General features: G+C 35.4%; 2 protein-coding genes and 1 pseudogene across 2 annotated transcripts; all 3 read left to right on the forward strand.

The window, feature by feature from the left end:
* The window catches only part of LOC140035510 (cytochrome P450 81Q32-like), a 166243-nt pseudogene extending 145996 nt beyond the window's left edge, over positions 1 to 20247 (forward strand).
* On the forward strand, positions 8712 to 10192 carry LOC113722278 (uncharacterized). Its single transcript, XM_027245685.2, has 3 exons — positions 8712 to 8853; positions 9016 to 9113; positions 9694 to 10192. The coding sequence occupies exons 1-3, from the start codon at positions 8799 to 8801 to the stop codon at positions 9973 to 9975; spliced, it is 435 nt and encodes a 144-aa protein (XP_027101486.1). The 5' UTR covers positions 8712 to 8798; the 3' UTR covers positions 9976 to 10192.
* On the forward strand, positions 14093 to 16352 carry LOC113726223 (uncharacterized). Its single transcript, XM_027249819.2, has 3 exons — positions 14093 to 14239; positions 14411 to 14496; positions 15855 to 16352. The coding sequence occupies exons 1-3, from the start codon at positions 14185 to 14187 to the stop codon at positions 16140 to 16142; spliced, it is 429 nt and encodes a 142-aa protein (XP_027105620.1). The 5' UTR covers positions 14093 to 14184; the 3' UTR covers positions 16143 to 16352.
* Positions 20248 to 20515: the final 268 nt, after the last annotated feature.

A 20515-nucleotide genomic window follows, 5' to 3' on the forward strand; every position in this document is an offset into this window, starting at 1 on the left:
TATTCCCACCATAACTGAGGTTGGGATGATCTCTCCACCCGGGATTGTAGGTGCTTGAGTAAGGGTCGTACTGCTTCCTTGGCGCGGGCGCGTGGTCAGCCATGTTCACCTGTTCCGCAGTTTCTTCCTGAATCATTGGGCACATGTCTGCAGAGTGACCTATACCAGTGCAAATCCCGCATACCCTGGCTTGTGATGCATTTCTCACAGCCTGTTGCCTAACAAACGCAGTCAACTCATTTAGCTGCTGCTGCACAGAGGGTGTCTCTATCTCATTCACCCTACGTATTGGGACATCCTCTCTTATACTGAATTGCTGTGAATTCTCTGCCATCCCCTCTATTAGCTCCCGTGCTTCCTGAGGGGTTTTGTTCACCAGTGCCCCTCCACTTGCAGCATCTATGATGCTCCTGTCTCTAAAAATGAGCCCCTCATAGAAATATTGTATGATCAACTGCTCACTTATTTGGTGATGGGGGCACCTGCGCAACAAGCTCTTATACCGTTCCCAATACTCGTAAAGTGACTCTCCGGGATGCTGCTTGATCCCACAAATTTCTTTCCTTAGGCTTGCAGCCCTGGACGCCGGAAAATATTTATCCAGAAATTTTTTCATCAATTGGCCCCACGTGGTGATGCTACCTGGTGACAGGTAGTACAGCCAGTCCTTTGCAGAATCTTTCAAGGAGAAGGGGAATGCCCTCATTTTTATCTGCTCTTCTGTGATTCCCGGGGGTTTCATACTGTTGCAAACGACATCAAACTCCTGCAGATGCTTATACGGCTCTTCACCTGGTAAACCATGGAAAGAGGGTAAAAGCTGAATCAGACCAGATTTTAGTTCAAATGGAATGTTGTCATTTAAAGCGGGGAAAGTAATGCACAAAGGCTGCTGAGTTAAATCAGGAGCAGCCAACTCCCTTAATGTTTGTGCATTAGCCATGCTGAACTCCTCCTGGTCAGAGTCACTCGAAGTGTTACCAAACGAATCTGTTGGTTCAACTTCTGACTCGGGTCTTTGAGATGTAGCACTAGAGTGCTCTTCTCTGAGCTGTCTGGTTTCCTTTCTCGTTCTACGCGCGGTCTTCTCTACCTCAGGATCAAAAACCAAATCACCTGTGCGACAAGATCGAGGCATACACTAGAAGAAAACCAGAAAATTAGGACAAAATTGAATTTAGAAAGAAACAAATAATAACGCCAGTCCTCGGCAGCGGCGCCAAAAATTGACAGGTCGTCAACCTGTGCAATAATAAAATTAAACCTAATTGCCAGTTAAAATGACCAAAACCCAATTCCAAGTACTGGAGCAGGGACTCTAGGTGTGCAATGGGTTACTTGATTCACCCTGTTCCCGAAGAGTTTGCTTGATCCGATATACCCGAATGGAATGGTTATTCCTTTTCACAAATGATTAGGAATTTATAGGCAGGGCAAGTAGGGTCGTATCCACAGAGACTGGGTATATTTGTTTCTTAAGAAATCCAAAGTAACACAGGGGGTGATTTTGTAGGAACGACGATAATTAAATAAATTCAAATGAGAAAGTAAAAATAAATAATTAACTAGAAATTAAACCACAATTTGCTGAACTCAGGATAACAATAATTAAAGGCCTAAATTAATTAAAATAAGGTAGCAATCAAAAACAAAATAAAGTAGGCAATTAAAAGTCAAATGGCAATCCACTACACTCAAGAAAATATTAACTAAAGATCTAGCCAAGAAATAACTTCAGCAATGGTTCACCTAATTGATCATTGATGCAAAGGCAATCCCAATTATTTACCAATAAATAGGTTATAACTACCAAACAAGCGATGGCAGTCAACCCCTCCTTACTGTGTCGGTGATCAAGGTACGCCCGTTAATCACTGCTCTAATTGAGAAACAATCCTAGGTACGCCCGTAGAATTTAATTCCCCAACTGCCTTACGTATTAGAGGAGCCCTATTCTAACCAAATAACACACTACCAGGGTTATTTTAGATTAGCCCGCGTATCCCCCTGACACGAATCTAATCGTGCCAGCTGTCACTATTTTGAGGTAATTAAACAATTACGGATCTAATACCCCAATTGACAATAGATTACCAAATCAATTAATTATCCGGATCTAAGACAATCAACTAATTAAATAATCAAAAGCATAGTAATTAGGGAATGCACGAATACCAATAAATAAAAAGGAAAGATTTGATTAAATCGATCTCACAATTTTCAGGTGATCCAAAGCATCCGTCGTTTCTTGACTAGAACGAGGGGATTAGCTCATATTGGATGAACTGAGCCCGCGGGAAATCTCAACTAAAGTCACGGCCATTGTATGTATTTCAAGAGCCGCAATTCGTCGAACAGTAAGAACGCAAAATGAAAGTCTAAAGCTGCAATTGAATCTGTCTATTAGTCCCAGCCTCCGTATGGCACAACAAAACCAACGGCACAAGGTGGAAAAGTCAAAGCTAAAAGACAAAGTTGCTTCCTCCTCACATGCGTGGAGAAAAGCTAAAAGAAGGCTAACAAGAAAAGTCCAAGTCAAGAGAAAGTCAAAGATTTTTGCTAAGTTACGGATGAAGAATCCCCCCAGCCAAAGCCAGCCGTCCCCTCCTTTTCTCCTACTCCTGCCGCAGCTCTCCCGCCAGGGAAGGAACAAAAGCCCTTCTTCGGTTCAGCCCATGCCCAAAAGAAAGGGCCCAAAGATTTCTTCCATTTCCAAAATTGCCCCTGAGACAAGCGCTGCTACTTGCTCTCCTTTTCTATCAAATTGGTACTTGTTATCATATTTTTGCTCTACTCCCTGAAATATACGTAAATTAAGAAAAGTGAGTAGAACCCATCAATTAATCCACATCAAGTCGGGTAATAGGGGAAAATAATAATAAAATGAATTGATAAATTGCAGCCTATCACCAAGGTTGATTTCTTTTTGTCCTAAGGCTTATACAATAATGATAATAATATTTTTTTGCAGATATCATACCACTATATCTTGTCAAATCAACAAAGGAATGATTTTGGCACTCCACAAAAATCTTTAAGCATGCACTTCGCTCCCTTTTTTTCTCATTAATTAAAATAACTTAATAGCCATACACAATTTTGGAATTCAAATGATTGCCCATCTGTGTTTAAATTTTGTTGGCAACCATCTTTTTTTTTTTCCAAATTGTATGTCTACTATGTGTGACATGTGTAGTACTTGTACTTGTACTTTTTATTTTTTCTTTCATCTTTTTTTATCAAGGAACTAAATTGCCGAATGGTTAATAAATTTCGTAACGACAAAATGAGGGATGTACGATGGAGATGATCCATTTAACCAAAGGTTACCGGGAAACCAACAATTATTGCAAGTTCATTTTCATTTATGACATCATGAATTAAAAGGATTCTTTTTGTTCTTGTTGTATTATCAGAAAAGGGGCAGCATCTTATCAAGAGTGTAAGTGATAATCGAGAATTTGCCAGGGAGACCTGGAAAAGTTTAGATTCTCTAGATAGGCTATTATTTTCTTTTCGAATTTCATCAATTGACTGATGAGAAACGAAGCCCTTTCTCCCTTTCTTCTCTCTCGAAAAAACTCTCTAACTAAAACTCCTTTCAACTCTCTCATGATAAAGAGATCAGATTTTTCTGATCTTTTTCCATGGGAGGAGCCCTCTCTATAACTTTTTTTTCATTTGTGTTAATAAAATCTTTTCTAAAATTTTCTAGTGAGAGTTTTTTCTCTTCTTAGGGTTGTCTATTGAGATTTTTCTTCTCTCCTAAATTTTTTTAGTAAGAGTTTTTGATAATATTTTTTATTTTTCTTTTATTAGATCTAAGTCTTTTCAAATTTTGATTATCAGATCTAGAATTTCTTGGATCTATTCGATAGATCTCACCATAATATCTGGACTTGAAACAGTAGTTAATCAGCAGATCTGACGATTGGAAGCATGCACAGATATCCATGGAGCTATAATTATTTTATCTCATTTTTCAAATTTGGAGATTTACAATATAATTTTTATTGTTCTTCAGATTTATAGTATCCTTTTTTCAGATCTATTATTTGATATCTGTGTATGATGATGTAATTTTTGCTATTAGTACGTGCAGACTTTAGTGAAATTATGATATTTTATCAAAAAAAAAGATAGGATAACATCCAGCATTTTGACATGTACGTACTATTATATTCAAGCTAGTGAGGACCCTTGAGGATTAGAAAGTTATAAGAATTATCCTAGTGTTATATACATTGTGATTTGCAGAGTTATAGACAAAAATAAACATCTAAAATATTATTCTTTATTGCCTCAAAATGGATGAGTTGGTGGATACACCTAAAGTCAAGGAAAAGAGAAAGTGAATAGTTTTGGAATATTAAAGATTGAGAATTCAGGGGTCCAAATATGGGATTAGGCAAGATTTAAGGTAGACCTAATTTATAGATATACTTATAGACAGGAAGCATATATAGTGACGATATTAATTTTGTTGCAGCACAATATTTCACTGGCTATCATTTTTATTTCTTTTTCATCGCCATACATAACATTGATTTTGTGATTCTTGAATACAAATGTATGATGTCTATATGTAAATATAGTTTACCTAATATGCTTTACTGTTGAGTTTGACAATACAAGAAATCCTTGAATAAATCGTTCTAATCATCCCCATCTTCCCAACGTATTATCTTTGGATTTGATAATTTTAGAAGGGGGTGTTATTATTTATGGTGTTCCAACGTTGTGACATTGTTGAAAGTATATATGGAAGTTGCCCTGCAAAGATAATGGTTATAATTCATAAAAACCTAATTAAAATTTAAATTACAAATCAAATAAATTGATATAACTTATCAAATAAGATGTTAAAATTAAAATTTAAAAAATAACTAATTCCCAATCCTTCCCCCAGTTGGAGAGTGTACACTGGTAGCTTCTAAGATGAATACGGAAATTTGAAATGGATCATGACCGATCATTTTGAATCTTAATATTAATCAAAATAAGGAGCATTGGTTATCGTGAAAATGTCACACACCCTTAAACAGAAATACTTTGATGGGAATAGGACGCATAATATGATCCATTAATTGAAATGGCATATAAACTATTGAAAATATTGTAAACAGGAATAACTACCTTACAACATAAATTAAAAATGAACATCCAAAAAGGGATTAAATGAACTCCCTCAAGAAAGACGTGCAAAATTACATCCATTAAAAGGATTGGGAACACCGTTAGGAAAAATGTGACGGCTCCACCTCTCCCTAGGGCGTACCCCAGGGTTCGGCGGGTCGCCCGCCCAGCTCTTGCCAGGACTCAGTCGTTCACTATAGTCCTCAAATAAATACAATACAAATCTCAAGTATACATCAAATGGTCCACAAATACACATCCGTCTCCAATAATTACATGTCACAAATGCAGCGGAAACTAATCCCAAATATACATAAAATAATTCCAAATCCAAAATTGTACAAAGTTTAGGCCATCCATACACGTGCACAAGTACTACAAGTCCTTCCTTCGCCACGAGTCCTGTGGAGGGGAATAAAATAGTTTTTGGGATGAGCTAAAAGCTCAGCGAGTAACCAGAAAATCATTAATCAAATCGGTTTCACAATAGTTCATTTCAATGATGTCATATAGCAATGATGTCATAAATTAAATGATAAATCCGGAAACAACTACATCATTTGCAAAACAGTAAATATGGATTATCAATAATTCAAGAAACATTTACAATGGAAAGCGATAGTAACATTCATGAAAGGATACATTCATTCTCCTGACATTTCCTCGCTCATTTGGTCATTCATTTCATTTCATTCACCCCGTCCCTGGCTTTTGGCCAGGCTCCACCAACCTACATAGGTAATACTCGAGTATACCAAACGTTCACCCAAGTCCCTAATCACCCGACCGAGACCGTTTCTGGCTCGAGATGACCAGTAACAAGGGGCAATGGCCAGTTCAGCCCAAAAGGCTTACATCATGCGCAACTAGCATTTCAATAATTAAATCCTTGAAAATTGCACAATTATTTAGGTCGAGTGCGATAAAGTACACACTCGCCTAGAAAGCTCGTTTTGGAAATCATTCAAAGCACTTAACACGTTATCAATCAATAATACAAGTCATGAAGTTAAGAAAATATAGCAAATAAGGAACACTCACATGCAAGCACGCATGATGTGCAAGAAAACAGTTCAAAAATAACTTTGGAAACAGTTTAAAGGTAAATAATGCAAGAAAACGGTACAAAAGTAACTTTGGAAACAGTTCAAAAGTAAATAATGCAGGAAACGGTTCATAAATAACTTTGGAAATAGTTTGAGGTCACTCACCTCCATGGCTCAGAAATCATCCATCATATAACATTGCCTTGTTCAAATCCAAGTCTTAGATCACAAACTCAAAGCAATCAAACCCTTTAAAACTTCGGACAGCACTTCCCCTAAATTTGCTTACTTTCCCAGCCATCATGGCTTCATTATTTCCTCAGCCAGTTCCAAAGTCACACAAATAAGTTTATCCAATAGCCATTCAGTAAGCTCCAAGTAGTACTAGCACAAGTCAAGCTAGGGAAAAGTCCGGAAATGAAAGTTAAGCTCAAAACCAGAAAAATAGTTTTGACGTCATTTTACGGTAATGGTACAAAAGGCGCTACAATTGTCGGATGAAGGTGAAAGACCCACCGTTTCGAAGCTAAGAGTTAGGGCTACAATATTACAGAAGGTCACTCAACCCAGTTTCGAGTGCAAACAGGTCAAAAAGGCAAGATACCACATCAAAAACGTAAAACAGATTCACCAAAACGCATTCTAGCGGAAACATCATAACTCAGGCTCTACAAGTCCAAATCCAGAAATTCCAAAGGTATATGGTAGCTAATACATCAAGCTACATTTCATCAGAAGACCTCAAAGTCCAAATCATGCATTTTCATGATCGAAAATGGAAGACTACACGAAAACAAAAATCTGGGTGTGAAACAGGTTTCAAAAACAGTCAAGGGTATTTTGGTCATTTCACATGCTACAGTGGTCTGATCAAGCTGAAATTTTACAGGCAACTATTTTATAGCCTTGGCTACAACGTTCATGTTTTGGCCAAAATCTAATTCGGTGAGAATCAGGGTGAAAGGTCACGGTCAAATTGAGTGAAAAGGCAACCCTGTTCGCAGCACCCCTTCCCAGACCAGTCTCAGTATTTCCGACTTTTCTCACTCCACACTACTCCAATTGACCTGAAATTTTACAGGAACCTTTAAAACATCAATACCTACAACTTTCATGTTTTAAACCAAGGCCAATTCGGCCTCTAACCATGAGATACAAAACCGGACAGAATTGGGGATATAAAACCCTAACTTTCTCAAATTCCTTCCAAACCCAAAATTGGTTGCAATTACCAATCATTTACACCTACTAGAGTTATTAAACATCATTTCCAACCATCATGGACAGCCACAACATCATGATCAAATTAAACCAGAAAAATCATCAATAAATCAAAAACTTCACCAATTCATCTCAAACCAAGAAATAAACCATAAATTTCAGCACTTTAGCTCCCACTAGGCATAACTTAAGCTTCATTAAGTGTAGGAGGAAGTTCAATCACCACTCACCTTAACAATAGAAGAGAGAGAACAACTAGGCACCTTAACCTTCCAAATAACTCCACCAAGAGCTTCAATCTTCCTTAGCTAGCAAGTTTTATGGAGTGATTTGCAATTTAATCGGTTGGAACTCAAGATTTGAGCAAGAATTGAAGTTGAAGTTGAAGAAACTCTCTCTTGTTCTTTCCTCACCAAAAATTTCGGCCAAGACAATAAAAATGGAAAAAATTGGGTCAAAATTTGGTTTAGTAAAGGTTAAGACAAGTCCAAGTCAAAGTCAAGGTCCAATAGTTAGGTGACAAATGGTCCTCTAGGATTTTAATCTTATCCTTTTGTCTCTCCAAGATTAAACCATCTAAGTAACCTCTAATTATCTCTTAACACCTTGTAAAATAATATCACTTAATACAAAATTCCAAAAAGTTGTCAAAAATATAATGCATTTACCGCACTAGCGGGTCCCACGTCCAAAATACGCTTTTAATTTCTCAAAAACTAACCGATACTAGAAAAATCATTTTAAAACTATTTTTGCTCATAAACTTTATCTGGGAAATTTTTCTAATCAAGAAAATGTAGAAAAGGCGGGCGTTAAAAAAAATAAACCCTAGAAAATTAGAAAATTTCCGGGTTCTCAAACTCATTTTTTTCGGGGCGTCACAAAAAAGATGACCGCTCTTGACATAAATCATCGCTCTTGACATAAATTGAAAGGAGAAAAATTACCAAATTAAGATTTCCATGAAAGAAATTGAAAAACCTTCAAGAGATAACCATTTTGCTACAACTTTTCTATACCATGGTTGTTGAGAAAGATGATTGTTCTATCACGGTCCTTCCACAAAAGGAGGGATAAATTATCACTCTTGTTCATTCCATTGCAGCATCTATTTCCTCCTTTCTCCTGATACTGACGTAGAAAAGAATAAACGAAAGGAAGAAAGCTCTTGCAAATATTCTTGGTGAATAATGCCTTTTCTATCAAATACATATTTGTCACTAGATTCCCAATTTCCAAGCAAGGGCATAAACGGCATTTAAGTGTTAAAGTATTGCCTATAAATATAAGGGATGAGGTAAGTTCTTTCATGTGCAAAACCTAGTTTCGACAACTACAACCAGTTATAAAATTCCATTATCTCCGTTAGTAGCTAGCTAGCTCTCCAAGGGAAAAATGACTGAAGTCATAGCCAACTACAACATCAACGTGGACGAATTCGCAGCCAACAGTAATCTTCTATTCTCTCAAAATTCGCACATCAGTTTTGTATTTTGAATGCATGTGCATATATTTCTTTCACAAATTCCTTTTTTCTTTGGTTCAATAAGAAGTGGTAAGTATTTTATTTTCCTGGAATTGAAATGAGTTATTGTTTCTTGATGGAAATCAGTGGCTGTGGAGGGATTTCAATCAACTGAAGTGGAAGCTATATTGAAGGCAGTTGGAGAAAACAAGACATGGAACGCAATTGAAGGACTCAGTGACACGGTGAATAATGATCATATTCCTTTCATGAAATTTTTCATTCTTTCTTGGGCGCGTAGTTTTTGACTTGTTTCTGCAATAGTATTGCGGATTTGAATCAAATCAAAGGCGCCCTTCAACTTGTTCACGGGTTTTATATGTGTACTAGCATTTGTAAATATATGGTTAACTTGTACGAGTCAGTCCTTAAAAGTTTTTATACTTTAGAATACCCCAAAATACAGCGTATACTTTATGTATTTTGAGATTTGTCATAGCTAACTAAAAATTTGGTATATAGTTTTATATAGAATGGTAGATCTTTTATTTGAAAAGAAAGAAAGGATTGAAATAATTTATCAACTTGCACAGAAGCTCTTGGGAAAAGTAAAAGGAGTTGCTATTGAAAGTCTTGAGCACATTTTTGAATTGGTTTAAGCAATTAAAACTTTTTATTCATCTTGTCTACTTTCTTGAATTGCTTGATTAACCTTCTCCCCGAGTAATGTAAATTCTTACTAATTGGTCGGATCAACTTAGTTTTTGGCTACTTTTCTAATGGATTTGGATTAATTCTGGGAACTCAATTATTTGGGGTTTACAGAATGCCAACCTCCAAGGTTTATGTGGTACTACGACTGCACAAAATGTGGACAACGCAGTCCCTCGTGATGTTCAAGAGATGGCAGAATTTGTAGTGGAAGGGACCAAGCTGGTTTTGATAAAAGTGCTTGCCTATGTCAAGCGGGTAGTAGTTTTTGGCACTTTCTACGGGCTTCACGTGTTAACTCAGGATGACAAGGGCACATATAAAGATCAAGCACTAGCCTTGAAATTTAGTAGTGGCAAGAAGGTACGCCTGTGGTACAAACGTAATGAACATTAATCAACAGCTGCTCATGAATTGAGAATGATCAACGTACTTTGCTAAGTACGTTAATTATCTGGTGTCTGTATGTGGTTGAGTATTATGTGTGTATGTTCAAAAGGATGGATGTACCGCTGAGGCACATCTCCCTAGTACTGTACTGAATCTCGAAGGTGCGCTTGTACCAAGAATGCACCATTACATAAATAAAACCAGCTGTGTGTGTTTGAGTTCATATATTACACTTCGTTCGCCTATTCACTTCCCAACAGTCTAAGAGTAATTGAAAACTCTTGAAACCTAACTACATGTTTTGTGTGAGTATCTGTTTCCTGTACCATACCTTTATTCCTCAAAACCTTGCTGTATGTCAAAACGCCGACTTACACCAAGTCGAATTATGTTGTTGGTTCCTTTTAAATCACAAGCAACGCCCAAAATATGCTAACGTATTGAGACATTCACATGAATGAGAGTTTCAGTGATGTTTGCTTGAAGTTGTAGTCTGGACCGATGTTTGCTTTGATTATCATTTTTATCCCGTCTACTTATATTTGTAGTTAGAAGACAAAGGAACAGACAAGTAAAAAGTACAAGATCGCACAGATGTTCTATTAAGCGCGACTATAAGGTACTGCGATAATTTGCTTTTGCCGCCATTGTCATTATTAAGTATCCAAAAAGTAAAACTCTACTTACTCAAAAAGATATTGCTTGACAAGTGAACCAAAGTACCAAACTAGATGTTACAAGAGTTAACTTTTTTTCTGTTTCTATAACAAGCTTTCAATGTCTGATTAGCAAAATAATAAGAATAAGAACTAATACCCAAAGCAAAACCTTACTTACATTGAGTGAAACGGGGAGCTTTCTTTGGTGATGAAGGAAAGGGAAGGAATCAAAGACCCAAAAAAAAAAAGAACTTAAAAAGGAAAAAAATGAACATTATATGGAAATAGTAGGAAAATAAGACATCTTCATGACGTTTTTGTCCAATAACAAAAAATATGGGGCAAATTACCCACTCCAAATAATAGACGGGGCAAAGTTAAACTCCCCCAATAAATAGTTCATGGAGGTTTTTATTTTACAAATTATTTAAAACTAGCTGCAGGGTTGTAAATGGACACACTCACATCCATCACTACAGATGTAAATGGATCCACTCACATTCATTGTGGATGCACACATTGTTTAGATTTTCGATTATGTGCTTGTTATATTTCTTACGTGTATTGATGCACGCTCAATTGATTTAGTGCATAAATTTCATTGCGCTTGTTATATTTCTTGCATGAATTGATGTACGCTCAGTTAATTTAGTGCATAAAATTTATTCCTACACATCCATTCATTCTTTGAAATAGATAACTATATATGTGAATGTACACAAAATCTTTAATCTCAATAATTCTTGCTCCAAAATCTTTATTCCTGTAACGCATGAGATTTAGTTCCCATCTCTCGGGGGTAGTCCATAATTAAAGGTAGTGGAAGGTAACAGAAGGAAGCAAACAAATTGATTGAGGTTTACGTGCAATAGATCCTAACTTTACATTTAGAAATATTATTTTAGCAAATAGGGGCCGTTGATTGTCACAAATAATTATATCTGACATGATTCGATTACTCCCACATAAGAAAGTATTTCAATTGTAGCAAGAGTCGATTGTTCCCATTTTCTTTCTTTTCTTCTCAATCTAACTCTCAAAGAAGAATATTAAGTTTCCTTTCTCTTTTTCATTCATTAATTTTCTAAATCACAACCTTTGAATGAGCTATTAGGTTGGTGGGCAAAGCTAAATTTTAGGAGAGTTAAAGTTAGTTACCTTTCTTCTTGTCTGTTTAAGTTGCAAGAGAATTACAGAGTTTTATATTTTCCTAAATTTCACGTCCACCAGAACTTGCAATTTAGCAAATGAAAGTAGCTTTTCCTCAAGACATTTTCCGTTCAGATAAATATTTGCCAATTTCTTGATCTTGCTACACATTCCAACAGGGCTATTATTCCCTCCATTCAAACAAACTCAAGTGGCTATATATTTTAATAGTTGCTATCTGGAATCTGGTGCTTGTTTTATTTCTGAGTGTATATATTTTTCACGAAAATTTTGCTTTCTTTCTAAGCTAATTAGGAGTGTAAAGTCATGGAAAATCTTGTTCTTCACCTTCCAATAAAGGCTAATAATCCCTCTATTCAGACAAAACTCAAGTCGCTATCAATTTTAATGGTTGCTCCTATCTGGACTCTGGAGTTGGCTATGTATCTGGAGATAATCCATTTAACCAAAAGTTATTGGCAAACCAACAATTATTGCAAGTTCTTTTTCATTTATGACGTTCTGAATTTGAAGGATTCCTTTTGTTCTTGCTAAATTGGGTTGTATTGTCAGAAAATGGGTAGCATCTTATGAAGAGTAAAGGCGAAAATAAAGAATTTGCCAAGGAGACCTGCGCAAATTTTAGATTTTCTAGATAGGGTGTTATCCCATCTAGAAAATCTAGAGAGGACCCCTAAGGAATAGACAATTACAAGAATTATGCCAGCGGCACATACACTGTGATTTTCAGAGCTATAGATAGAAATAAATATCTAAAATATTGCTCTTTTACCGCCTGAGAATAAAAAAAAAAAAAAAAAACTGCATAAGTGGGTGGATACACCTAGATTCAGGGAAAAGAGAAATTGAGTAGATTTCGAAAATTGAAAGGGTTGAGAATTAAGAGGGTAAAATATGGGATTAGGCATGTTTGAAAGTAGACACAGTTTATAGACATGAGTGAGGGGTATACAGTGGCCATATTAATTTTCTTACAGCACCATATGCCACTTGCTATCATTTTTATTTCTATTTCATCGCCATACTTAACCTTGATGTCGTGATTCTTGAATAATTATGTATGATGTGTATGCGTAAATTGGCTTATAAACATAGTCCAGCTAAGTATGCTTCATTATTGAGTCTGACAATACAAGAAATCCTTGAATAAATCGTTCATTCCTTTGTTGAGGGTAAGAGTTGCATTAATGGGCTAATCATCCCTATCTTTCTCAACATATTATCTCCGGATTCAACTCTTGTTTCTTCCATTGCAGCATCTATTTTTCCTGCTTTCTCATGATACTAACAGTGTCTACTTTAGAAAAGAATAAAAGAAAGGGATAATTTCAGAAACCTCCCCTGAGATTTCTGACAATTTCACTGAACTCCCCTCAAGTTTGAAAATTTGCACCTACCTCCCTTGATTTGATAGTTTTAGTAACAAAACTTTTAAATAATATTGACTTGGTCAAATTTTTAAATAAATATCCAAAAAAGGTCCTTGTGTAATGAGTTTTAATTTATTTCCCTGCACAATTATAAGATTATCTAGTGTAATTCTAAGGAAAAGGTGTCAAAATTTTCATGTCCATATATACTATTTGATAAACAACTATAATAATAATTTTATCAATATGATAGGATATTTTTTATAGTATTTTATTATGGATTTCGATTTACAAGATAAAAAAATGTTGAAATAATTGATTTAGAGTTTATGAATTTTTTTGAATAGTGGGATTATCATAATTTAGTAGTGATTTCGGGCCATTTCTTTTTATTTATTTTTAATTTTAATACCCAAAAATAAAAACAACTATTAGCAAAAAAATACTGTATTACACATAAAGTTAACTCACAAAAAAAAATCACTAGTTCGACAATTGATTACAATAGAAACTAGAGGTAATAGTGGTAGTTCTACAGTTTTATTGACAAAAAAATTTAAAAAAAAAAGGAATAAGAAGGAAAAAGAATGAAAAAATAATTTTAAAAGTCATTCCAAGTAAAAGTATACCAAACAAGGGAATTTCATTAAAATATTCAAGGGCAGTATTATCATTTTAAATGACAAGAGAGGTATGTGTAATTTTAAAAATCTTGAGGGAGCTAAATGAAATTGTTAAAAACCTCAAGGAGGTTTCTGAAAGTATCCCTAAAAGAAAGGAACAAAGCTATTGCTAATATTCTTGATGAATAATGGCTTTTCTATCAAGTGCATATTTGTCGCTAGATTCCCAATTTCCAAGCAAGGGCATAAAGGGCATTTAAGTGTAAAAGTATTGCCTATAAATACAAGGAACGAGGAAAGTTCTTCCATGCATAAAACCTAGTTTCGACAATTACAACCAGTTATAAAATTCCATTATCTCCGTTAGTAGCTAGCTAGCTCGCTAAGTGAAAAATGGCTGCAGCCATAGCCAACTACAACATCAAAATGAACGAACTCACAGCCGACCGTAATCTTCTATTTTCTCAAAATTCATACAGCAGTTTTATATTTTGCATGCATGTGCATAGGTTTCTTTCACAAATTCTTTCTCCTTTTTTTTGTGTTGCCTCAATTACAAGTGGTGAGTATTTTATTTTCCTGGAATTGAAATGAGTTGTTGTTTCCTGGTGGAAATCAGTGGCTGTGGAGGGATTCCAATCAGCTGAAGTGGATGCTATAATGAAAGCAGTTAGAGACGACAAGACATGGAACGCAATTGAGAGGGTGAATAATGATCATATTCCTATCATAACATTTTTCATTCTTTCTTGGGCGTGTGGTATTGATTTGTTTCAGCAATACTATTGCTGAGTTGAATCAAATATCAAAGGCGCCCTTCAACTTATTCACGGGTTTTATGTGTGTTCTAGCATTTTTATAGTTAACTTGCACGAGTCAGTCTTTAATTTTTTTTTTTTTTTTGGGGCAATATGTAGTCATTTTATTAATCATCAGAAAAAAGCTTTACAAAGGATGAATCTCCTACTGCATCAGAGTACTACCGTATTTCAATCTACATCTATACATATAGTACCGATAATCAGCTAGCTAATTCCTAAGACATTCATTAGCTAATCCCCATTCCAGTATCAACTCTAGATTCTCCTTACTCCGAGGGGCTTTTGGCCAAGAGCAAGTAAACTGCAACACCTTCATTACTGATAAAACCAGCTGAAACATTTGAGTTTGCAGATTGCTGAAAAATTCTTCCATTCCTTTCCTGCCATATATGCAAGATATTGTGGCAGATAGGACCAGTCGCCTAAGTTTATCAGCAAAAGAATCAGACATCATATGTTTACTCCACCATCTCACTTCCATTTTGCCAACTCATGCTTCCTCTATATAACAAGCACATATTCTGTACTTTATCCCAGAAGAATGAGAAAATTCACATTGGAAGAAAAGATGGTCAATGGATCTAGGAATACTTCCATATAGTACACAAAGAGGTGATATGTTCTGCATCTTCCACCTGCATAGCGTATCTTTGCTCATCAACTTCCCTTGAATAGCTAACCAAAGTATGAAGGCAAATTTAGGAATATAGCCCTTTGGTTCATACAGTTCAGTCCGCAACTAAAAATTTTTGAACGTAAGAATATCACAAAGTACAACATAAACTCTATGTATTGTGGGATTTGTTTTAGCTAACTAAAAATTTGGTATACTGTTTATATAGAATGGTAAATCTTTTATTTGAAAAGAAAGAACAGACCAGCGCAGTATGAATTTGAGGTCATGATAGGAAATTTCGAAGCAGTATGTTTATATAGAATGGCTTCTCGGTTTTAGTCGATTTGTTTGACTAACCTTCTCCCCCAGTAATATGTTTGTTTGGATTGGTCTTTATTTCCCCAAATATATTTGCTTACATCATCATTACAATTTCCAACACACCTTTTTACCTTCCCAATTACCTTTTTATCTCACATACATCACATCACAAAAAGTGTTATAGTAAAAATATCTCAAATAACTTACAATCCAAACAATAATTTCTTACTAATTTGTCAGATGGGCTGAGTTTTTGGCTACTTTTCTAAAGGGTTTGATTAATTTTGATTTTTTGGGGCTTACAGAATGCCAACCTCCAAGGTTTATGTGGTATTCCTACTGCAAAAAAGGCAGACGTGACAGACATTAATGTAATAGAGATGGCAAAATTTTCAGTGGACAAGTACAACGAGGAGGCTGGGACCAAGCTGGTGTTCATGAAAGTGATTGCCTGCGCCTTGTGGAATCTAGGTGTTGTCACTGTCTACGCGCTTCTCATTCAAACTCAGGATAGCAAGGGCACATATATTGATAAAGCAGTGGCTGTTGATGTCACGATAATCGGAAAGAAACTCTTATGGTACAAACATTAATCAAGAGCTGCTCTTGAATTGAGAATGATTAACGTATTTTTACTAAATACTTCAATTATCTGGTCTCTGTGTGTGGTCAAGTGTTATGTGTGGATGTTTAAAAGAATAGATGTATTGCTGAGATGCACCTCCCTTGTACTGTAATGAATCTTGAAGGTGCCAAGAATGCACCAATAAATAAATAAAACCAGCTGTGTGTGTTTGAGTTCATGTATATGTATATTTTGTTTCTCCATTAATTAATTGCATGCAGCGTCCAATCTTTGCGTTTTGAATGTTGATCGATTACTCTACTCATGACTAGTTATAAAGTCCTGCTAAATGAAGCTTTATTAAAATCGCGATCGATGAGTCACACAAGTGAAATTAAACACAAACAAAGTGGCAAAGATGAAAACGGCCAAACAGACGTAAAACCAGAACGAAACTTGCTGAATGAAATGTACATAAGAATTTAACAAAAGCAAAAATACCTACCCACAGCTAAAGTCTTAAATGATCCAAACCTCAACATCACTTGGAGAGTCTTGGTTGATTACACTTGCTAGAAACTAAACTAAATGGAATTCTATTTAAACCGAAACTAGACCTTAAAAGAAATACTGAAAGTGGACTGGAAAGCTAAACAATTGCTAAAGCAATTGGAAAGCACTGGATTTGCTAAGCAGCTTTGATCTGTATCATGTGGACTTCACATTATCGATCCTTGCTTTTCTATTGAAGCCATTGAAGAATTCTTCCCGGCTTTAAACTCTTATCTTTTACCCCTTTTTAGAGATAGAACCTTCATTGCTTATGTCCATCGATCCATGTCCGATTGTTTCATGACAGGTGTTAAAGTTGTACAATAATAAATACTTAAATAAAATACAAATTTTTGTATATAACGATGAGTAGAGTCGAATCCACAGGATCGAAAAAAATTGTTTCTTCTAGAGCACATAGTAAGAGGGATTTTTATAAAAATGAGAACAATTAAATAACTCAAATTAAAAGGATTAAATGAAAATTGATTAAAGTTAAAACAATAATAGATAAATCTAGCCAAGAAATATCTTCGAAAATGGTTCACTCAGTTGAGCATTGATGCAATAATAATTTCATTTACCCATTGATAAACAAGTTATAACTGCCAAACAAGCGATGACAATCAACTTCTCCATTCTGTATTGATGAGTAAGGTACAACCGTTAACCACTGTTTTAATCAAGAAATAACCCTAAGTACGACCTTAGAGTTTAATTTTTCAATTGTCTTAAAAATTAGAGAAACCCTGTTCTAATCAAATGACACGTTACGAGGGTTATTTTAAATTAGCCCATATGTCCCTCTGACACAAATCCAATCGTACCAGTTACCACTATTTGAAAGCAATTAAACAATTACGGATTTAACTGCTTTAATTGGTTATAGGTTATTAGATTAATTCAAATGTCGGGCCCTAAATATTCAAATAACATAATAATCATAAGAAATTAAATCAGAGAATATACGAATACTAGTAAATAAAAAAAATAAATATAATTAATTCGATCTCATAATTTTAGTTGAACTAAATCCTTCGTTACTCCTTAACTAGAATGAGAAGTTTAGTTCATCTCCCTCGAAGAAATTGCATGGAAAATAATACAATCCATTGCCAAGACCATTCTTCGATTATCAAATAAAGAGTCAAGAGGAAAAAGAGAAAAACGAACGTCGTTCCCTATTTCTTTGCCAAGCAAAAGATACGAACTGAATTGTTTCTTGCTTTGTTTTATACTCCTCCTTTAATTATTTTCCTAAATAATTTCAAATTCCCAATCGGCCAATGATTCTTTTTAAAAAGTCAAGATAGATAGACTAGACTAGTATCCTATTAAAAGTGAAAGACTATCCATTCGGTGAGGAGAATCTGACCTTCACGACTTTGATTTAGAATTGGAGATCTTCAAACATGCCAAATCTCGAGTTTCCCAAACGTGCAGTGTAATACTTTGATGCACCCATGCTGAACAGGATAAAAGTCCAGTGAAAAATCATGCCTTTAATTCTTTTTTGCTCTTAATCGCTATAACCAATATCAATTATCAAATATGAGTAGAATCTAATAATTAACATAATATTTGATAAAATTCATGGAAAAAATAATCATAAATTTAATAACAAAAATGCAACCTATCATTTGATTAGCTGGATCTTCATCAAGTCAACAACCAACTCTAACAACAACTCATCTAACCGATCTGCGCTACTTCACATCTTTAAGGACTTTTGAAGCCAAGTACTTCGTTTTAATTTTCCAACGAAGTTCTTCAACCTACTCTCCATCTTTTTTGGGTAAGAGTTTATTGAAGCTGTAAGCTTGTAAAATGGCTGAATTTTCAGTATCAAAGTTGAAATATGAATAACAACTAGCTAAGGTTTCAAATAACGGGAGGGAAGAGTTGCTTAGAAAGGCATCAATTCATGACAAACTATGTCCTATTTCAAGTCAATCAAGAAGATTTTTGGAAATTGTCAAGGAAACTTAGGATAAACAGCAAACAAGAAATTTTCTTTTTTTTTTTTTTGGCAAATCCCGTACACGGGACAGAAATGCCACCCATTTTATTTTATTAAATATAAATTCAAGTATTACAAAGAGTTGAAGACAAATAGAAAGATAAACATAAAAGAAAAGAGTTAAAGACAAATAGAAAGACAAAGATGAAAGAAAAAAGGAGTGCTTTCTCCCTTACAAATTGAGTGCGCACAAAAGAAAAAACCTAGAATACAAATTAACGAGTATCCAAACAAGAAATTCTTTTTGAATACCTCTTATCCTGCAAAACTGAAATTCTCTTGGAGATTACTTAGAATATCCTAATAATTGTGTGTAATTAGAATAGGGGAGAATTGTAATTTTGGTCCCCAATCTATAGTGTATGCACGGAATTATCCCCAATCTATTTCGAATATCAATTTTAGTCCCCAATCTATTCAATTTTGAGCTAAAGTGGACAATTGACGGAATCTCTTCAATTTCAATTGGAACTAAGTCATGTGAGATCACGTGCCGGCACCTAAAGCCCTTTTTTCAATTTTTTAATTTCTAAAACACGTTTTTTTTTAATATTTTCTGCTTTCTCCTGCCTTTTGTCTTATTAAACAAAGACATGAAAGGGGTAATCTCACAATCCAAATTGCTCCTCTTGTTGGCCGCTGCCTTCAAATCCCCAGAACCCATAGCATGAGTAAGAATCTCAGCTTGGCCTCCAAGTCCAAGTCTCGTTCTTGCCTCCATTAGTAATGGAGATAATCTGCAATCAACGCCAGAGACGGACCCAGTTTAGCTCTCCTGCACAAACAACAGGAGCAGCAGCAGTACTACTTCATAAGCAAGTAGTCGAGAGAAAAGAGCGGATGATAATAATTGGAAATCAAAAGGATTATACGGACCAAATCATCAAAGGGATTATACTGGTAAGTATATTCTTTCTCTATGAACCATTCTTCACTGTTGAACTGGAATGAGCATTCAATTGAACCATTAGTATATTATTGGTAGGTCATGCTTACTGCTGGAACAGACACTTTGTCGGTGACTATAGAATGGGCCTTGTCTTTTTACTCAACCATCCTGAGGTGCTAGAGAAAGCTCGAGTTGAATTGGATGCTTAAGTAGAGACTGATCGACGAACATGATCTATCCAATCTTTCTTATCTTCATAATATTATTTCAGAAACACTTCGGTTGTGCCCAGTAGCACCAATGCTAGTGCCATATGAGTCGTCCGATGACTGTAAAATTGGGGGATACAATATTCCGCAAAGCACAATTTTGCTAGTTAATGTATGGGCAGTTCACAGGGACCCAAACGTTTGGGATGATCCAACAAGCTTCAAGCCAGAGAGATTTGAAGGCTTGCAGGTTCAGCCATCAAAGCTGATTCTATTTGGGATGGAAAGGAGATCTTGCCCTGGTTCTGGCCTAGCACAGCGGGTGGTGGGTTTGGCCTTGGGATCTCTAATTTAGAGTTTTGATTGGAAAAGAATTGGCGAGGAAGAGATTGATCTGGCTGAAGGGACAAGAGTGTCCATGCCAAAAGCCAAACCACTAGAAAAAATGTGTTTTAGAAATTAAAAATTTGAAAAAGGGGTTTTAGATGCCGGCACGTGATTTCACGTGACTTAGTTTCGATTGAAATTGAAGAGATTCTGTCAATTGTCCACTTTAGCGCAAAATTGAATAGATTGGGGATCAAAATTACAATTCTCCCGTTAGAATATCAAACTAAATTTGTAACTCATACGCTTGTAAAACTTGTATGCAAAAACTTTCCCCTAAAATTTCATAACCTTTTTTTTTAATTTCATAACTTAGTATTGTTGGTTGGCCAATATTGATTATT

This window comes from Coffea arabica, chromosome 2c (genome assembly GCF_036785885.1).
Source record: "Coffea arabica cultivar ET-39 chromosome 2c, Coffea Arabica ET-39 HiFi, whole genome shotgun sequence".
NCBI classification, from domain to species: Eukaryota; Viridiplantae; Streptophyta; class Magnoliopsida; order Gentianales; family Rubiaceae; genus Coffea; species Coffea arabica.